Raw genomic sequence first — 20,938 nt, 5'->3', positions numbered from 1 at the left:
GCTGCTTGGCTTTGATAAATACTTTAACAGCTGCACTATTTAATTTAGAATGTATATAGTATATATAGGTAATTTAGTATGTATATAGTAAAAGCATTTTATTACCTACTGTGTATTGTTAAGTTACCCATTTTGGGATTCAAACATCAAAACACTTTTAGGAGGCTGAAATTAAGGCTTTTGGTCTCCAAACTACCTTCTGAGATGACTAATACATTCCAGTACTATCCCTTTAATATAAATATGTATTTGGTATACCCAGAAGTATGGGGAAAATAGAGCTTTTCATTTTATGGAAGAGACACTCAAACAGATTTGCAAGACTTCTTTTGTATTTTATCTGTACTTCCAAAACAGATGTTCCTTAAGCACAAAGCACTGAAGTTGATTCTGTAAGCTATTCAAGTTTATCTTCTCATTCACCTTCTAATTTGGTGGAGGAAAAAAAGTGGAGATTTTAAAAGCCAAATTCTGACTTTTAATTTATACCTGCAGAAGCCTAAATCTCAGAAGTTCTTACTCAGTTGCTGCCGGAGGAAAAATGTAGCTCTTTGGGGAAAAAACAGGGAAAGCGAAAAATTTGTGTTAGCATTTATAAGACTGACAAGTTCACACTGCTTTGTCATAGCACTGAAATGATAAGGAAATGAAGGATTTTGGCCTTGATAGCGAGTGTGACTCACTACAAAAAAGAATGACACCAGGCTATCTATATATGGTCACTTTTCCAATCATAAACGCACCAGATTAACTGCAAAGTAACTTGCGGCTCCTTCCAGAATTAAGAGAAACCAGCTCATGATTCCTGCAGCTGGCATCTGCAACATCCATACAGACTTTTCAAAGTCACTTAAATATAGCAATCAGCTTGTCAGCCTAGAAAGGCATAAGTATTAGTGGCTCTCTAGGCAATACTAGCATCAAGGATCACAAACAGCTTAGCATACAAGGCATATTTGTGTTCACAGAGGCATGTTAATAAAGCATTCTAGCAATTCTGAGTATTAGAACAGTTGACCCTAGTTCACTCTGAACTTGAAAAGGTTTCTAATTCCTCCTACGGCAGTGTTTTTACTATTTGGTCTATAAAAGACTTTCTCTGTCATTGAGACAACTGACTTTGGACCAAACACACTGATCCTAAAAAAAAAAATTATTCCTTTTAGCACAAGTCACATAACTCCTTACCTTGCTAGACCATTTCCGGGCTTCATCATGCAACTGCCTAGCAGCCATCATCATGGGCTGATTAATAGCTTCTCCTGCTTTCTGCTCTGGGAACTCTTCGTCCTTTTCTTCAGGTGGTGGTGGTCTGGGCGGGGGAACCTCACCTTCTGGAAGTGGTGGTTTTGGAGGAGCAAGCTCATCAGTCAGCTAAGAAAGGCAAAAATCTCATTCATTGCAATGAAATAGTACACAGATTGAGTAAAGGATGGTGTCATAGCAAGACATGATTGCATGACCTCATGCCTTTCTCCAGTTTTTCAAGTGCACCCTCTTAAAGGAAATACCATGTTTTAATCTCTTCTTTTGAAAGCTGGATTGGTATTTTTTAGACTTAAGACTACTGTATGCATGGCTGGCCAGACAATGCATTTTATTTCTAAGGAATAAAAATATACTCAAGGAATTTCAGTGTGCAATCCACATGTCGGTGACAACTGTGTATTGTATTACAAAATATGCTGCACTTACATGAAGCTGCTCAAGGTCAGGAGGAGGAGGGGGAAAATCTGGTTCCTGAGGCTGGAAGGCTTCTCTGACTTTGGCCACAGCTCCCAGAATTCTGTATCCAGAATCCAAGAAACTCTTCTGCAAACCTGAACAAAAATCCCATTACCAGTTTAATAGCATTCTGTAATATTTAGAACTGCAACACTACCCCAGAAAATTACTTCTGTAACATACTGTGCCAAGTACACTTATCTCTGTGAAAAAAAGGTGTTTAAAAACTACCAAATTGTTCACAGTGGATTTGCATGTTTGAAGTATGTGTCATATGCAACATGCATAAAATAAAGCCTACGCTGAGTAATAGTCACTATCAATAGCCAAAGTAATTCCCAAAACAACTTTTAGAATAAAAGAAATTATGTAGTATTTTCTTATATAAAGTAATACTACTGATAACTCGTAACGAATACTTCTAATAAAGATTATGAAATCACATAATAAACTAGAATGCTGAATCCTTTTCCCTTGAATATGCCAAAGGTCTTCGATTGCATTTTAAAAGAGCAGGATTCAGCAGTTAGTGGTGTGACCTTAATTTCACCATTCTGGAATTTAAGTGTACACAATATTTGCATAAAAGGGGAGACACAGCTGTACAAGACAAAATGAACACTACTTCACATCATCTTCAGCCAATAAAAAAAACACATTTGAAATCAGCTGACTGAATCCTTACCAGGATCAGAAATGTTTCCTGCCACAGCTTTAGCATCCATTACCATCGGTGATATAGTTTTGCTTAGCTCATCAGAGGCTGCTTTAACAGCCTCCCGGAATTTAGGGTCTTCTGAATTTTCAACCTCCCGTTTTGCTACCAGTAGGATGCGGTTTGCTCGTCTAGCAATGCTCGTGGCACCAGCTACCAGCATCTGAGGTTGAATGTTGGCCATCGCAACTTTACATTTATCAAGATCTTTCTTAATAGCCTCTTCTGATGCATCCAACAGAGATTTAGTATCAATGGCTTCATCCACCAACCCTAGAATAAGAGTTAAACACATTACTATTCTAGTTTCATCTGTGGAAAGGGATATTTGGTATTCCAGAGACTGTTCGCAACCAGAAAAGTAAGTATTTCCAAACAGGGGGGTGGGGAGGGGCAGAAGGGGGCATGGAAATCAGACCAAATGTATTACTGTAGTTTTACTTCTGATTATGTGGTACCTCTATCACAGTAACCGTGGTCAAGCTTGCTCCCACTAATGACATCCCAAGCTCCTACTCATCTACTGTGGAATGTTGCTTGAGTCAAGAACTGGCTTACACAGTATATGCAGCAGAGATTCCTTCCTCTCACCAAATTTCTTTAAGCATATTCAGTGCTTTTTGTACTTCTTCCATTCATTCAAAAGGAAATATCTCTCTGGCTGTGCTTTTACTTAAGGGTGATATATAGTGACAAGGCAGTAAGATTTAAAATACCCACAATTTAATTATGGGGATGGAGAAGGAGGCAGTATACAGTCACGAGATTAGCAGACCAGTGCAAAGGATCTGCACTTCGGAAGGGCTGAAACATTTAAGTGTCTCAGCAAGATTCAGTAGATCAGTAGCTTTGTTTTATTCATTGCTTTCTTCAAGCTGTTAGATCATTTTGAACATGCTTTCTTACCTCCACTTAATTATCTGTCCTCATTCAACATGCCAAGATTACGCAGAAAAAAAAACCTCGAGTTGCTACAGTGATACACTGCTAGAATAGCAATCACAATAAAAAGTAATGGTATTCTGTTTTTCCCACAAAAGAACTAAAGCCAAATTTGCTCCCCTGCAGCTCAAGATTAACACATATGAAGTGGGCTATTTTGTTCATGCTGTAACATATACATATTTCTGCAGTCAGAGAGCACATTCCCACTTCTCTTAATTTATTTTTAATCAGTCATTACTCTTATGCATGTTTTATCAATCCAAACAGAATGGGGAAAAAAATCTATACTAGCTAGTTAGCCACAAGTATAATCTTCAACAGAAATTCCTACTTTACCTGTCATTTTTTCTACATTATCAATCCATTGGTTTTTCATGGTCTCAAAATGTTCATAAGCAGCTTGATTTCCAGGATTTCTCAGGAGGATACGAGCAGCTGATACTACCTGCCAACGGTAAACATTTTTAATTATGGAAGTATCAGTATATAACAACATCACACATATTCTTGAAAATGCATTTGTTTTTTCAGGACTGTATGTGTAGCTCCTCATTCGGAATACTAGTTCATTAATTCTAGTTCAACATCTAGCTGCTTGGAAGATTTACAATGCTTCTGGAATTTGTTGACACAAAGACTTTTTTTTCTGGAACTTCAATTACATGCTAATATATCTTAAAAACACTTCTTGAAAGCACTAAAGTACAATAGTTATTACACTACCAAAATTTCAGATGGAAGTTTAATTTGGAAAAAAAATTCATTAAAGAACATTTTTTCCACTTACATATTTTACTAAGCCTCAAAGTAATTTTTTTTTCAAGGTTAAGTCACTAACACTTCTGTCCAAAAGTTGAAGAGTAAGACATGTCATGTAATCAGTTTGTTCTACTTGGTATCATATACACAAATATTTGCCATTCCACTTTTAAGAGGGTCAGCACTATGTTCCTTGCTGGTATTAACATCTTTCTCTGAGAACAGAAGCATAAAGAAAATCCCACAGAAGTCATCCCCAGCCCTTTTAATAGCCCTTCGAGACTAAGGAAGCAAACCTGTGGGGTCAGTTCCCTTGCTGATTTCACTGTTGCCTGAATGCCCTCCACAGTAGTTTTATTTGCAGTCCCAACTGCAGCTGCTTTTTCTGCTGTAGCTCCCAGTCTAGCAGCATGGTTTTCAAAGTTTGCTGCTCTTTCATCAAACACCTATTTGTCAGAAGAGAAAAACCATTAAGAAAGCCTAACTTCCCTAATAGAATACACAATTTCTTCAAAGTGTCAAACACCAGAGACACTTTCATAATATCCAAACTTAATTCATCTCCTGAGAGGATGCAAGAGGACACAAAAGCTTTGAAACTGGTTTATTTTTTTAATCTTTACATTACTGGACTTTCTTCTTTACTAACTCATTTGGGCAACAAAGGATACTACTACACTTTATAGCTTTGAGGTATTAAGTACACTAATTCCTGATGACTACTGCTGTAACAAATACTGTGTTAAAACTATTTTCATTCAGAGATTAATCTCCAAACCCATAATCCAAAAATAACTATAGTTGGAAAATATGGGGTTTTACCCTAAAAACTGAAGCTTCACATTGGAAAAAAATTCCCTCCTTCCACATTCCTTAGTTATTCAAAGCACAGAATACTTTGACAAGAAGCTATCCTGTCAAAGCTAAATTCCCCAAGGCCTTGGGAATCATTTTGATCATGTTCAAATCAACTAGCCAAACAGAGCTGCCAGACACAGAGTTTTAGATACTTCATATGCAGCCCGTAGCTTTGAAGTACAGGAAACATTATCCAGCAAGAGAACAGGTTAAATCTGTTGATCAATCTTGGCATGAATTTGACTATTTTAATCAGCTTATATAATGTTGATATACAATCCACTAACTAGTGTGTCAGTGCTTTTTGCACAAGAACTTTTAGCATGCTGAAGGCAACGTGGTACGAACATCACAGGGAGAAGTCTTTGCCATTTACTGAAGTCAGCGACAATACAGTTTCCAGGGGTATACGGCACTATTCACAATCTCCAAGAGTCCAGAGAGATTTGCATGGCAATCATTATGCTGTCAGAATTAATAAGCATGTATCACAAGCTTGAGAAAAGAATACCAACTCATTTTTCAAAATACTGATTAATTTTTCAAAATACTGATTCACGTAAAATTAAACAACAACTGAAGCTTCACATGGGAAAAAGACCGCCTGGGTATACTTGCCTCATCTCTATTGGGAGCATCAGAGGGAGCAGTGGCTGCTACTGCTAACAATTTAATAGGAGTTGTGGTGTCACTAAAAACATCAGAAACCTCCTGGGTCATTGCCTCTTGCATCCGTGTTTTAAGATCCTTAAAAAAAAAGGAAAGTTATTAGCATATGATACAGGAATATTAAGTTTGTAGGGATTCAAATCCCATAAAACCTCTTCTTGCAAAAAAAAAAGCCCATTACAATGGCAGCCATTAAGATAAAATGATCTTAAAAGTGTGATCAATGAATCACTTTTTTACGTAATTTGAAATACAAGAAGCTTACATACCACTCCTTGAAGCAGCATCAGAAGCTATGAACAGCACGATTTGATTTGCAATGCTCAAATCTGCAATGCTAGCATACCATTTTCTTTTAAAATGAGACTTCAATTTTACTTCTAAATTGTTCCTTTGGAATTAATCCCTACGGCATGATATCAAGGCTTTTGTAGAAAGTTTGCTGTAAGCATCTCAGCTAAACCAACAGGTTTTTGCTGCACTTTTGTTTTTATTGATGCCTCCCACACACAAGCACTTTATCAGAGGAGTGCAAATACTTAAGCATATCATGTGTTTCACTGCACAACAGCAGATCTTTACCTTCAGTGAGTCCTGAAGCTGAGCAGCAATTGCCCTGGCCTGAGGAGATTCTCCCTCCCCTCTTGCGGCGAGGTCAGCTAGCTGAGCAGCCAGTTGGTCTACACGGTCACATTTGGCAAGCAGGTCTTGACGATAAGGTCCCATCATGACATTGGCTAGACGACGACCTTCTGCAACCAGACCCCGAATTGCTGCCTGGCCTACAGTGGAAGAAGTCAGGTTGCATTAACATACAGTGGAACAAAAAATTGAAAGCATAAATCAGATGCACCATGAAGTAAGTGACACTTCAGAATTCTTGGGTTCTTAACACCACCTTTCCAGGTAGTGGACAGGATCTTCTGCAGTTTATCATTGAGTAATTGCAGTTCAAACCCATAGAGGAATTCAACTCTCACCAGTTTCTTTTTGCTTATTACAGCAACTGTGGCTAGAGATGCGTCTTTTTTAACTAGGGTGGTCTGGCAGAAGTTAACCATTACAGCTGTCAGGTATTCCTACATAACTAATCTGTTGACTCCAATAGAATGCACTTGCAAATTCCAAGTACTGCAATTCATCTCCACATCATTACAAGTCACTAGAAGATGAGCAGGAAGAGGGGGAGAAAAGCCGAGTAGAAAACATAAATGAAAGAGCAGAATACCCTCTCCCAGGATTCCAGAAATCATGGGTAAGAAGTGTCAAGTGTCCGGGATGGGGGGGACGACACACACGAAGAACCACCTTACAAAGCCTCCACAGTGTGTCTAGAGTTTTTCTGTAAAAAATTTATTTTTAGCGTGGGTGATTTCCTTCAGTCACTTACAGAAGCTTCCTGTTCTTTCACAAGAATATGCTCCTCTGTTCTTTCAATAATACAATAGTATTCTTTTAAAAGAAGTCATCGTATATTAAGTCCTTTAAAGACCTACTGAAGAATCATTTTAAGCCAATGTTAACACACAAGTAATCCAAGTTCATAATTACTTAGATGGAAGTTGTCACAGGACCTGACTATCCAAGAATCACTCAGCACTGTCACCATCATTTTAGAAAGCTTATTAGTGTAGCTAAGTTTGGTGCTGTTGGAATGTTCCAAAATGTTTTTTAATTGTTGTTTTGCATAAGTGCAGCCAAGCAAGTACAGTTCCCACACCAGTTCAGTATTTCAATACATCTTGCCTACTTTGTATCTGCCAATTACAATTACTTTAGCCATCGCTTAGCTAGGATAATTCATAATATGACTGCATGTAAATATTTGTAGCAGCTAACACCACTGAAGTGACTCACGTGTTTATAAAATAAAATACATATTCTGCCTTGTTACTTCAAAATTCAGTTTGTGTTGAAGCACTACCCTGGGATAACTGCAAACACACAGAGTTACTTGTGACATTGTCATTACTACTGCAGACAACACTGAAGTATTTTCACATTATCGTAACACTGAAAATATCAGGCCAAATTCTACCCTAAGTGCTGTCCAGACTGAAGAGAGCACATACCTGATTTATATTCTTAATATACGTTTCCTATAAGCACCCTGCCAAGTGCCAATGCAAGTGAAAGACATCTAAATGAAAAAATTGTACAATGACATCATGTTACAACTAGAATTTTTTTATTAAACCAGAAACATTAAAGTTACGGGACATGCCACATCTTGCATCTCTACACACATTTTTGTCATATGTATTACTCCAGTAATTGATTAAATTCTGTAGTATATATGCAGTGTTGAGAAACTTCAGTTCCTTCAGCAAGCTTTCAGTATGTATGCAAGCCTCATGATTAACTAGGCACTTACAGACTTCGGGATTTAAGTTACCTTTGTTTCTTTTCAATTAAAAAGAATAAAAATTAAGTTTAGGTTTTGTGCTTTTTTGAGCCAACCACCTCACAGGTTACTATGTTCAAGAGAAACATCAAAATTAGGAAGGTTTTAAGCCACTGCCGAAACATCTCATGAGACCTATCTACCTTCTTGGTCATCTCATTCTGTGTGCAATTTGCTCATCAGAAAGTGTCAAAACATGGAGCTCCACTATTGCATATAAATTTGCACTTCACCAGTGTCCAACCTATCAACATCACTAAATCTTTAATTCAAGGATCTGTCATTGGTTATTCACACAACAGAAGTTATCCTGACAGACAGGGAAAGGTGTGAGAAAGACGTATTAAAGGTTTGCAGTTATACTACTTCTTATAAGGCATGTTTCCACCCATCATTATCAGTTGCACTGCCCAGACTTAACTGCTATGGAAAAAACTACTGTATCCAGTTTTCAAGCTTCATCCACCTACTTGCGATAGCATCAGCAGCAGCTAAACAGGAAATTTCAGAAATGGTCTACACTAAGCTCCCAGTAGAGCAGCTCCTGAACCATAATTATATGCTCGCTGATAGCATGCTTGGATTCTCAGATCACCTTTCTCTTTGATTAAGTAGCATTCTCCTCAGATAACCCAGAAACCATACAAGAAGTGATATTTTTAGGTCGGGTTTATGAATGTTTTTCTGCTCTCTGAAGGACTTAATTACTCAATTTGCTGGAGTAGGTATAAATTCAAATTCAAGATACTATATTTGCTTGATAAGAGCAAGGAGCAGTCTAAAGTTTGTCTGTTCTACAGCACACGTTCTCCTATTCTTCGCCAAAGTTGCTCTTTCCAGAAGACAAAGAATCATGGGCCAGCTTGATTCAATAATATTGCAGCCAGGACTTGGCTATAAATCTCCAGCCACAAACTGCAAGTCTCCACATCAGTGAAGAGATTCCATGCATCCTCAGCATCTCAGGAACAGTCGTTTCAGTCATAAAAATTACTAACAAGTTTAACCATAAAACTGTGGGGGGAAGAGCACACGGAAACACTTACCTACTCCTCGATCAGCAACTGTTGGATTGTCTATCCACCTTTGAGCTTGCTCAATCTTGCCCTCCAAATGGACAGCTGCTTTAACTGGCCTAGTATTTGCTACAGCCCTGTTTGTTTTGGACTGTAAATTCTGAAGTGATGTTGCTATTTGCTTAGCCAACGCACGGGCCTCAGGAGAGTCACCTTTCCCACTAAGGATTAAAAAAAAAAATATAGTCATATAAAGATCATTTACAGCTAGTCCCAAATTTAGCAGGAAGACAAAATGAAAGGTACTTCATCTTTTTAAATAAGGTTAAATTTGACACTTGAGTCTCAGAGCAAATAATGCAGATCTGTCATCTATAAATACCCACCTCACACTTCTCTGCTGTGGTACCTGGGTATTACATATGTTCAACACAGCAATGAGGTGGGGGAAGGCATGGTACTGTCATTGATAATACTGATGTATGACTTTGATTTCCCCTACTCATGGCTGTCTTATGAGCAACTGCAATAATGCCATACAGATTACAAGCAGAAAAGTAAGCAGCAACAGACCCAAGGCTATATATCAAATTGAAAAGAGGTAGCACATTAAGACCACCAGCAGCTAAATCTCAAGAAAAACGTGATTAGAGTCTAACTGATGAAGAAAGAAAAAATATTTATCTCCATATTGCAACTGGCCATAGATGAAGATCACAGTTTATACAATAACTGTTTCTCCACTTCCATTCTCAAGCATCCTCTTTGCAAAACTGATATAGAAATATCATTTCTGAAAGTCTTATCTTTTATATAGTTTGCAGTTACAGCTTAGAACACTGACACTGATTGAAGTGGTAGATATTCCACCTTGCCATTTAGTAAACTGCTTAGCAAAAAACAGTGATGACATTTGTCTGTATAAACAAACTTGAATTTCACATTATCTCGTTCCTTTGAAGTGCTTTGGCAGTACAAAGGAGCCCACTTTTGGCTTCGGTTTGTCTGTCAAATATTCCATAAGCAGTAGAAAGAAAATATTTCCTAGGTAATACAAGTCTAGTTACTTTTTTTTTTTTTGAGGAAGATAGTGCAAGTTGGGCTTTGGGATAGAAATCATTAGGTTGAAGCATTAAAAAGGATACCATATTTTATAAATTACATTTTTTAAAGGATGTTAAGAAGTTAGCTTCCCCCCCCCACCCCCCGGAACTGAACAATTCTTTGCATTCAATTTTTACTAAATGCAGGATAGAAACTCAGAAGTATAAGATTTCCATTCCCAGTTCTTGGAGGAAAATATATTCCCCAATTAATCATCAATATTCTGATTTTGCTCAGCACTTTGAACTGCAAATGAAAGTCATTCAAATAAATTAATGGTGATAAAACTAATACGTACTGTCGTCGCAGATCTGACAGCTTAGCTGTCAAAGCAGAGATTTCCCCCAAGGAACGAAGGATATCATCTCTTTCTTTAGGCTCCTCACATAGTTCTGCAACTTTCCTTGCTTCAGCCATAATTCCCCGAATATGTTCTTCTCCTTCACTGCCCCCATTAGGATCCGCAAGCCAATTCTTAACAGAAAGAAGTTGTGTACGAGTGAAGATAAACAGTAATACTATTTCTATAGACACTTTTAAACAAAAAGAAATACCAATACAGCTTTCAAAACTTTAACAGAAAATACTTTTCAAAAGCAATTTCTATTTATTAGATACCATTAAATTGTTCTATTGTCTGGCAGATTTTCTGTTTTGAAAAAGATGTCAAACTAGATGAAATCTACCCAAAGATTTTACATTCTCCCTCTCCCCAACATTTGCCAACAGTATTTTCAGAAGTAAAATATAACTAGTGGCTGTAGAGACTCATGATCTGGCTTTCAGAAAAAAATGAAAACAGATGCTCTTGTGCACAGCGTGGCACTCTTTACAGAGCTCTTCCTAAAAAGTCTCATTATCGTCTCATTCAATATGCATATAATATTAATGTATATTTTATATATTATATACACATACACACATTTAGATAAGGTATATATAGAAGGTTCATTATTTGATGACCATCATCATCACTGGGTAATAGGCTGACTATTGAGGGAGGTTAAGAGTTACAAAAATAAAGTATCAACTAAAAGAAAAAGTAGTTTCATTAACATTGTTTTGCTTTTGTCATGAATATGAAGTTCTAAATCCTGAACTCCACTCCCAAAACAGAGCCCAAGGAAAGGGCTCTGGTTTTACCCACAGATAAACCTGTGCAGTCAAACTCCTCTACTCTTTCCTTTAATAAGATCAGTTTATGACAAAATTTAGGGTGCTTCCTCATTTTAATTTCATAACCTTGAAATTCTTAGCAATGCTAAAAAAATTATGAAAAAAGCGTCATAAGCTGTAGCAAAATTCACAGCACTCTGTAAATTACTGAATCTAAGATTTTTCTTTGTAAAAGCAAGTATCCCCCATGTGTTCTTCCTAACAAGTAACTGTGCTGTGTTTGGAAACAACTACAACAGTTCAGTATAACAGCTCTAACAGCAGTAATGTAATCATGTTCTGCAGCATTTATTAAATCACTAGTGGTACCTGAGCAGCATCAATCTTCTTAGCAATTGCCTGCTTTGAGTTTGTCATGGCCTCCAACTTGCGGGCTGCATTCTCCACTTTTGCAGTGAGCAAATCCAGACCTTGTGACACCTGCTGTGCTTTCTGCATAGCCATGGGTGTAGCACCCTGTCCTCTGTCCAAGACAAAAAGAGCATCACAGATTCAGCTCAGGATTGAACAAAGCTCTTTTCTAATGAAGAGGCAACAAAAACTGTTTATGAGCATTCCCAGCAATTATTGCAAGAGATACAGTATTTAATCAGATTCCCGCCCACCCCCGGGAAAACAAATAACTGAGGAGGAACACCACAAGAAGAAGAGTTTAAAACTAAGAGCATATTTTCCCCTTTCCAGAATTTGACACTTAGCATCCTCAGAAGAATGAACATTTTAAGTGTCGCAAAGTAAGGCTATTTGAGCATACAGTTCCATTCAAGTACCAAGGGCAAGGCCTGTTATCTCCTCATTTATAGATGGCTGCAAGTCAGAACCTGCAGGAGTTATGTCTCACCATATCTAAGTGAGGACAGCAAGTCTGTAAGTGAAAATAAGATGTCCTAGTTGCCTCAGTCATGTTGACAAAGTAGATTAAAGGTTACGGGCTATTGGTAAGACTTCTTAAAATGGTGAAAAGGATGCTAGCAATACAAATTTACAGGACTTTAGAAAACAATTTGCAGCACTACTACTGTTTGTTCAAATGCTTAGGAGTTAAAAGTTAGATAGAAAGATTACTTCAAATACATATGCCTGAGAACATTAGTTTTGCATTAAAAAGAAATCTCATACTCCATTCCAAAATAAAAAGCTTTCCAGTAGTCAGGTTAAGTATGTTAACTTTATCAAACTACTAACTTTAAATAGACCATAGTAAGGGAAGGATGACAAGCATGCTACTGAGATGCTAAGGTGTATTTACACAGTCGGGCCAGAGTCTCAAGATACATTTCTTTATACCTTATTTCTCACAAGCTGAGTTGAAGTTATTACGCATTAAACCAGCATATAAATTAACTCATTTGTTAGTAAATCTTGATCCTGTCTCTTCCTCCACCTCCAAAAATTTCACACAATACAAAGCTGCTTTACAAGAAGAGTAAGAGTTTAGCCTAATTTCTAACACTCTGTGCAAAAACTGGTACAAAGAAGCTCTTACATTCTCTCAGGTCAATCAACTGGAAATCCAAGTGAAGATAAACTAAAACCAGCTTCTCATCCACTACCACTATTATAGCTAATATATGTCACTTTAATGACAATATAACCAATATTTCTGAATTTTGGTCTTTTTAGCCTTTATATAGCAAACTAACAACTCTTCATGGAAATAAGATATAGAAATATTCCAAGCTTGTGTACATATCATTGCAACACTTCAGAGCCTGGTAGTCTATGGATTTAAAGTGATGGCAAGGAAGTTGTTCTTAAGGTAACTCAAAACACAGTTCTCCAAAAAATTTGGATTTGCTCACTTCCTGCACTTCACTAGGGCCTTAAGTCAGAAGAGGCACTTATTTTACCTAGAATCTTTTTTTTTTTTTTTTTTTTTAAATAAAACAAATCCTAACTTGTATTGCTTTTTTTGACAATTTGAAAGATACATTCACATTTAGGAGAAAATATTATACCATGAAACCATTACCTGTATCCCTAACAGATCACAATGAATACCTTTCTGGGGTTTTCAGGTGTGGTATTTTTGGGGGGTGGGGAGGAGTGTTACAACAAAATAAAGAAACCAATATTAGAGCACTCTAGCTTAATGATTTACTACATTGATAAGCAGCTGAAAAATTCCTTATATTCAAAGGAAACTTGGTTATAGTGTTCAAACTACATGGAATAATTATTTCTTAGCTCATCATCTTTATGCCTTTACAAAGGAATATCATACTTTCTACTTTCTGGCAAAAGAACAAAAGGCCATAGTACCTAACATCAAAAAATATAGTAAATTTAAGAGACTCATCTGCTGCCTAAAACCAAAATCCTTTAAATTCAAAACACCATTGTGAAAGAATAACCATTTTCTAATGAGGAGGCAGAAAACGGATAAAGGGCTCTGGTTAGATAAAACTCTAAGCAAGAAATGCACATGAAGTTCAGCAGAATTTATCAGTGACTGATAAACAACTTCAACAAGTACTGCTTGTAGTCTAACATCCCAATAAACACCTAAAAACTAGAATATTCATGTATCTTACAGTCATTGGGGTATATCCTCTTTGGAGAGCAGACTTAACAGTAGAATTTAAAATTTCATTTCTGCCTAATTCGGAGGAAGGTTACGTGTTTGATATTAAACAAACTCTGAATTATCTACCTGAACAATTTTGCTTATCAAGTTATATAATTAAGATTTCACATATTAAAACATATTATTCTTATCAGAAGAGAGTGAAGTAAAAAAGGCAAAATGCAGCTACTGGCCCGCTCTCCTACAGGTTACGAAGTGACACAACTGCAAGTTCAGAAAAACTATTTTAGTAGTACTGGAAAACTGTCCATTAAAAGTAATAGATTTACCTAGCTCGGAGATCAGCCAGTTGATCAGTCATCTGGCCCAGCGTTTTGCATGTTCCCAGAATCTCTCTGCGTTCTTTGCCTGCACACAGTTCTCCTGCTTTTCCAGCTTCATCAAGGATCTGCCTTATTGCTTGCTCACCAGCATCCCCTAAGATGCAGAGTCAGTTAGTAAAACAAACAAGACATTCCTTGACATGTATGAGTAAACTGCTAGTCTCATCATGTCCCACCACATTAACTGCATTAGGTTCAGCCATGAAAATACATTTATCAAAAACTATGAGATATACACCAAATGTGGTAATTATAATGGGACAGTATTTCTGAAACAATATAGTATAACCTTAATGTACATCATGTGCTGTGTATTTCAAGTAATTTAATCATTGTTACCATAGCTTAATTTCTATAAATACTTCATCTATAGAATCTGTAATTCAGGCTGAGAAGGGGAAGAGCAACATGGCAAAATTCACGTAGGCTTAACTTCAGCCAGTTGCAAATCTGACTTGATTTTGGCTAAAGAAGATGCAAGAACAACATTCCTTTTACTTGCAACCCACTCTGATCCCATAAGTAACACACCCAGTAAAATCTGATTTGCAGTAAGTTCTACAATTATCTCTGCATTTGTCCTCAGCTACTGAATTTTTAATAGTTTATTTCATTAATTGTCAGTGTCAATGACAGAAGGCTTTGAAAATAACTTTGAGGTTTCTGGAATTGAGTGTGGCAAGGGGAATGAGGTCAGAAGTAGTATAAGCAGCAGCTCCACAGATAACAACAATTCACTTCCAACTTTTACAACTGTATTATTTTGGCTTCAATTTCAGAGGAAGTCTTGCAGATAAGGTCTTTCAAAGTCCAAATGAAATAGGCATCTATCCAGTTTTATTTGCTTTAAAGATGCATACAAAGGCAAAACCTTTATATAAGTAAAGGTAACTGTAGTTACAGTATTTATGGTAGATTTTCACATTAAAAATTGTATGTCAAGACTGAAAGAAAAACGCTTAAAGAGATTCTGTTAGGCAAATCTAAAGTTCTACAAATTTGAAAATACAAAAGGAGGGATTTTAAGTATTAGCAACCACTGCAGTTAAATACTGTTCAATGCAATTTATGGGTTTTTGGTTTTACTAGTGGAGTGCAAAGAAAATCCATGTATGCTATACAGAGTATAAATAATATTTAGACAACTGAAAAGAAGCAAAGCTTTCCAGGTCCTTAGACACAACTTGTTCAATCCCCAGTATCTACAGAAGGGAATAAATACAGGCTCCTTCAGAATTATCCACTATGTATGGGTTATTAATGCTTAAAGGCAATTTCGTCTTAAACAACAGAATTATTCAGACCTTTAAAAATCAAAATACTTTGTGCTGTTATTTTTTTTTTAAATATTACCTGGAGGTGCATTTGGATCTCTCAGCCAGCCTTTTGCCTGGTTCATCTTTGAATCTATTAAGGCTAAAGCTCTTTTCATGGCTTCAGTGTCCTTTACAAAAGAGAAACCACCAAAATGATTCTCAAAAAAAAATCAAAGCACAAATAGTCAACACAGCCAAAGCAGACAGAAATTCTATAAAGCAGAGTCTACTTACAGAAACACACCCATATAAGCAGCTCAAAACCCATTTTCAAACTAGCAGGTCATAATCACTTCTTTCCAATTAAGACAAACATTTTCATTTCACTCAAAATGCAGAAAATATGCATGCAATTTTAGTGATTTTTCTGTTCCTTTATGTACTAGTGTTTTAATTTCTAAAGTCAGAGCTCTAATAAGTACAGATCTTGGAGTTAGTTCCATTTTTTTCCTTCATGTACATCAGGGCACACAGAAACATTGCAACAACGAGATTAGAGTAAACTTTTAAAAAATGGAAATTGGCCAGTGAATTTTACTACCTACTTCAGTGTAAGAGGCTACACATCTGCATTTTTCACCTGCTCTGCTGCTTAAAGTCAAACAGCTGCTGTTTGCAGAAAAATGGACTGGCAGCTAATTCCTGGAATTCTCAAATATGGAGTCTAATGTTTTAGGAGACAAATACATGTATTCACATGTGGTTGTTTTAAACTCAGAACTCCTCTGCCAGGAGCATCAGAGAAGCTGCTTCTTTGACTATTATGCTGCTATTATCCAACACCCCTTTGACTAGAGGATATAAAACCATCCACTTTCTCATTTCTCTGCATCTTCTGTTAATTGTTCACGTGTCATCTCTCCACTAGAGGCCAGAAGTTTTCTATCTTACACAAATGGAAAGGCAGTGAAAAGAGTAACGAGTACCTTAAGTAGAAAGTTGGGGAAAAGCCAAAACAGCTTTTTACCACACATGTCATGGAAATAATTTGAAATGCATCTAACATCCCATAATTAGTATACAGATGATGAAAAGAAGCCTGGCTCTTGCATTAACTGAATTGGATTGTCCATGTCCAACTCTTATGAGGAGGAGCCTACCAGCATCAACGATCAGTATCTGGTACAGCATGTGATATCCTGACAACACTAAAGAACTGCCACGTTTTTGTGGAGTTGTTCATTCTGCATGCTTAGTCTCAAAGATCCATCACTGCAAACATTTTGGCATTTTTATTCAGGCATGTTGGTCTGTCAGCTATTCATAAGGTGCTGTAATATAATTCAGCAACCAACTTTCTAAAAGGTCATGCAACACTCTGCTGGGTATTTTTAAGGGCTCTTGAATCACAGCCTGAGAGAGCGCACCAAAACCAGAATCATTTTCACCTGGATGATTGGTTCTCAAATCTACAAACTGGGTCTCAGAGCATAGGTCAGGACCTGTTTGAAAAAACTTCAAAAGGGTAGAATATGCAGCTAGGGGTGGGACGTGGGCACATTCTTTTAAAAGTCATCTTCTCTACAGCTTGAGAATCGTGCATTTAATATACGGTAAGAGACAAGTAAATAATCACTTAAGTATTCAAATGTATATAAAAACCTTACTAGCTATAAAGGTAGGTGTTACAGTTTTCTGTTGTTTTATATATGGGCTGAAGCTACTTTAGTTTGGAATGAATGGCCTTCTGCAGGCCTGTCTACCCAGAAATAATTTGAAACAAAGAACTAACTGAATTTTTTAAAAGGCAACAGATGTTGCTTAGTGTGTTGATGAGACCATAGGTGTGGGATGGCTGAGAAAAGGAGAGTGTTGGGAAAACTGTCTTTGCCCCTCCCTTTTTACTAACACAGGCTTTTGTGTTGTCTCAGCTGCCTGCAGAGTTGCAGTTTCAGCAAAACTATATAGCAGCCTCTGAATCTAAAGTCTTATATCAGGGGACAAAATCAAGGGTACTTTAGCTTTTACACTGATGATTTTGTAATTGCTAGCACTGCCCAAGCAATAACAGGATCCATCTGTCCTATCACACGAAGGCTATATAACTGGATTGCTCTGCAGTGTAAATCTTGCTATCCTGTGTGGGTCTGCACTTATGTTTGCAAAATGCTGTCCCCTTTTCCTATTTAAAAAAATCTGGTGAAATCCTAGTGTAGCAGTCAAAATGTTCCAGGACAATTGCTCTTAAAGGACAGATTTCCCATCTTCACAACTCAGACTGCCACAGCAAGGAATCCCTCTCAGCTTTTGCCTGATAAGAAGTTTTCATTGCAATGAGATGAGTAATTTTTAAATAGGAAATTAAAACACATCCTTAACTAGGTTTGCTGGTACTGCACTTTTGTTTCTGCCACAGCTGTGTCTGGTGTCAGATACTTGGCAAGGAACAAAGGTGTAGCAATCCTGAAATGTCTGGACTTATCCACCAATGCAGGCTATTAAGCAGGAAGACAAAAGTAGAAATACTCAATTTAAACAAAACAAAGCAACTTGCTCAAGGTCTTACTGCTTGAAAGTGTCTTGATACTCCCGATTTCTGGAGCTGTTTAAGTGCCTTGTTCCTTCCTAAACAGCTAAATACATTTAAAATGTTACTCTTTCGGATTTGCCAGCAGAATATCGGTTTCAAGCAAGAAAAGAAAAAATCCTACACCTATCCTACAAAAAAGTTTCATATAGGGTAGTTTTATCAGCAAAAAAGGATTCTTTCCCTCCTCTCCCTACAGTTCCCCTGTTGGCAAAAGGAATTTCATTGACAAAAGCAGCACTATTACCTTTTCAGAAGAGATAAACAAGTTAAGTTAAACAACTAGGGCAACATTGAAGGGAAAAGAGCAAGTTAGCTTTTTGCAAATCAGTTCCTAAAGCAAATGAGCACTTATTCAAAATACCTTTATGCATCACTTCTGCCACTACCAAGAATTTTGAGATTATTCATGGAGCAGGTTGTATTGGCACTGCTTTGAAAAGGAGCAAAATAAATCCTACACAATCCCTTGTTGAATATAAAACACAACCTCTGACTCAGTAAAGTGGCCTAGTCTAGCAATATCTGCATTTCATTACCAAAGAAGGCAATGTTGAAGGAAATAGGCAAAGCCAGCCTTCTGACTAAGCTAGTCACCATCCAGGGTTCAATCCTGCAAGATACCAGACACTTCTCAGCTTCCTACAACTTTTAACTCCCTCCATTTCTATGGAAATGGAAGATGTTTGAATTGAGTATTACTTCAAGTTTATTTAAAAATAAACACTAAGAATATACAAAAGAAAGCTAAACTCCTCTGTAAAATGAAAAGTTCAAGAAAAAAAACGTACAAAGCTATGAATGGAAGAAATTAATACAGAATTTTTTTTTCCCCCCAAGATTTTGCCAGAGATCAGTATTTGCTCAGTATTTCAATTCTAAATCAGCATACTATTTTTAAAAAAATCCAGTGTTGGTGCAAGCAGAGATTATTGCAATCCAGTAAGAGTAATGTGCATTTCAGAGTCTAGAAAGACCAACAAAACAGTTTACAAAAAAGCGTACAACTCTGGTTCCATACACTTGTTCATTCTCCACTGTCTCTAGGTGGATTTTGTGATACTTCAATGTATAAATAATTCAAGATAGAACAATAAACATAAAATAAACTCCAACATCAACAATAGCATGTACTAAACAGGTGAAAATTCAAGGCTGTGCATCCCCAAACACACCTTACTTTGCTCCAGAAAAGCATGGGGAAAATATCTTTCCCTTGACTGCCGGGCACAAAATGCATGCAACAGAAATCTCAAGTAGAATTAAAGAGCTCCGCCATCTCCCTCCCAGAAAAATAATGAGTAAGTCAACCGTTAGATATATATGCAAATACAGGAAAAGGTCTGTAATAGGTGGCCATTAGCAAACTAGTTCCTGCTTCTTCATCCCACTGCATTTTTCAAGTCAAATTCTTTGTCATAACAGTTTGGTTAACGCCCAGTGCTACAGTTCCAAATTGTCAGCATACCTTAATTCAAAAACAAAATACAATTAAGAAGTTCTCAACTCAGAACAGAATGATACTTTGATTATACTAGTCCACACAACATATTTATGCATTACACATAATGACCAATATTTTCCATTTGGAAGTACTGTTAGTACACCAACTATCTTCTTAATAAAATCCTTTATTAATCTGCCTTGTTAGCAAGAGGAGTAAGAATTTCCTAAGGCTAAACTGGCAACTTTTTGCAACAGTCATTTTTTTGTACCACAAAAATTTCTGAATTTGTTGTGTAAAATAAAACTGTATTTGTATTTCATAAGATACAGGAATGCTTAAATCCAAAAATAAAACTGAATTGAAAAAATGCACATACAAGACTGAAGTTTTAGGCCTAGACTTGAAGGACATGAACCATTTGAACTGAAGGAAGGCTGCTGGTGAAAGACTATGGAATGGACAAAATTCCTGATTTAATAAAGCTTTCTGGGCATGCAGAAAGCTTGTTCCTGCATGAGTAGACCCTTTATTTGTAGCTACAGAGACTAGTAACATAAATTAACACAAAAGCATTTAGCAAGAATGTGCTCTAAAATCTTGGGCTAACTCTAATCAGACTCAGAAAGACAGTCTTAATGCAGTTCAGCTTGCAATTACCATTCTCTTAGTGACAGCCAATTCTACATATAGCTAGACAGAGCTATTAAGATACTTTTAAAACTTCCATGTGCATATACATAAGTATGGTGTCACAGCTGGCACACAAATAAAAGTTGCACAGCACACAGTCTGCACACAGCACAAAATCCCACAGACATGCTTTTTTGGTTTTAGTACAAGGTACAGGTGTAGGGTGTGGAAGAAAGCTTACCTTCTAAAGGTGAGAAAAGGGTAAGAAACAGGAGAACAAAAACAAAGATGCATAAAGTAGTCATAATAAGGAAGTGACAGTGACAAAATAACTCAAAAGGCAAACTGAGGGTCAAGTGCCAAACAATATGGGCCAAAGTGATTTTAATGCCTAGATTACATCAATGTTAGATTTTCTGCAAGATTTCATTTGTTAATAAGTCTGGCTTCAGGTCTCAATATTTTCTTTAAATATATTTACAGTTACTTGTCGCTCATAGCACTGACCCTTAAAAAAATCCCTTCAGCAATTTACTTGAAGGTACTCAAAAAAATTGGCAGGAATTTCAGTTACGCAGCTACATTTATTTGTAAGCCCACAACAACACTTTTACTTTTCTGTCTGTCAGACCTGCTTTATGGTCTGCTAGACATTTCAGTATCTTCAGTGGGTATCACTTAAGAGCACCACTTAACTCCAGGTAAGTGGTTGCAGTCACTTACACAGCTTAACACTG

General features: G+C 36.9%; 1 protein-coding gene across 2 annotated transcripts in view; it reads right to left on the bottom strand.

Annotated features, from left to right (window-relative positions):
• The window catches only part of VCL (vinculin), a 65,907-nt gene that overhangs the window by 7,975 nt on the left and 36,994 nt on the right, over positions 1-20,938 (bottom strand). For both annotated transcript variants that reach the window (XM_050899445.1, XM_050899446.1), the window contains exons 7-18: positions 15,635-15,725; positions 14,228-14,375; positions 11,681-11,834; positions 10,494-10,669; positions 9,122-9,312; positions 6,254-6,453; positions 5,621-5,749; positions 4,441-4,590; positions 3,722-3,830; positions 2,411-2,713; positions 1,696-1,820; positions 1,189-1,374 (exon numbers count right to left, since the gene is read on the bottom strand). In XM_050899445.1, the coding sequence (XP_050755402.1) occupies positions 1,189-1,374; positions 1,696-1,820; positions 2,411-2,713; positions 3,722-3,830; positions 4,441-4,590; positions 5,621-5,749; positions 6,254-6,453; positions 9,122-9,312; positions 10,494-10,669; positions 11,681-11,834; positions 14,228-14,375; positions 15,635-15,725 (1,962 nt within the window). The remainder of the gene's footprint in view (positions 1-1,188; positions 1,375-1,695; positions 1,821-2,410; positions 2,714-3,721; positions 3,831-4,440; positions 4,591-5,620; positions 5,750-6,253; positions 6,454-9,121; positions 9,313-10,493; positions 10,670-11,680; positions 11,835-14,227; positions 14,376-15,634; positions 15,726-20,938) is intronic.

The sequence above is a fragment of the Gymnogyps californianus genome, chromosome 6, assembly GCF_018139145.2.
Source record: "Gymnogyps californianus isolate 813 chromosome 6, ASM1813914v2, whole genome shotgun sequence".
NCBI classification, from domain to species: domain Eukaryota; kingdom Metazoa; phylum Chordata; class Aves; order Accipitriformes; family Cathartidae; genus Gymnogyps; species Gymnogyps californianus.
Note: the sequence above shows the minus strand (reverse complement) of the source record. Positions and strands in the feature narration are given on the sequence as shown.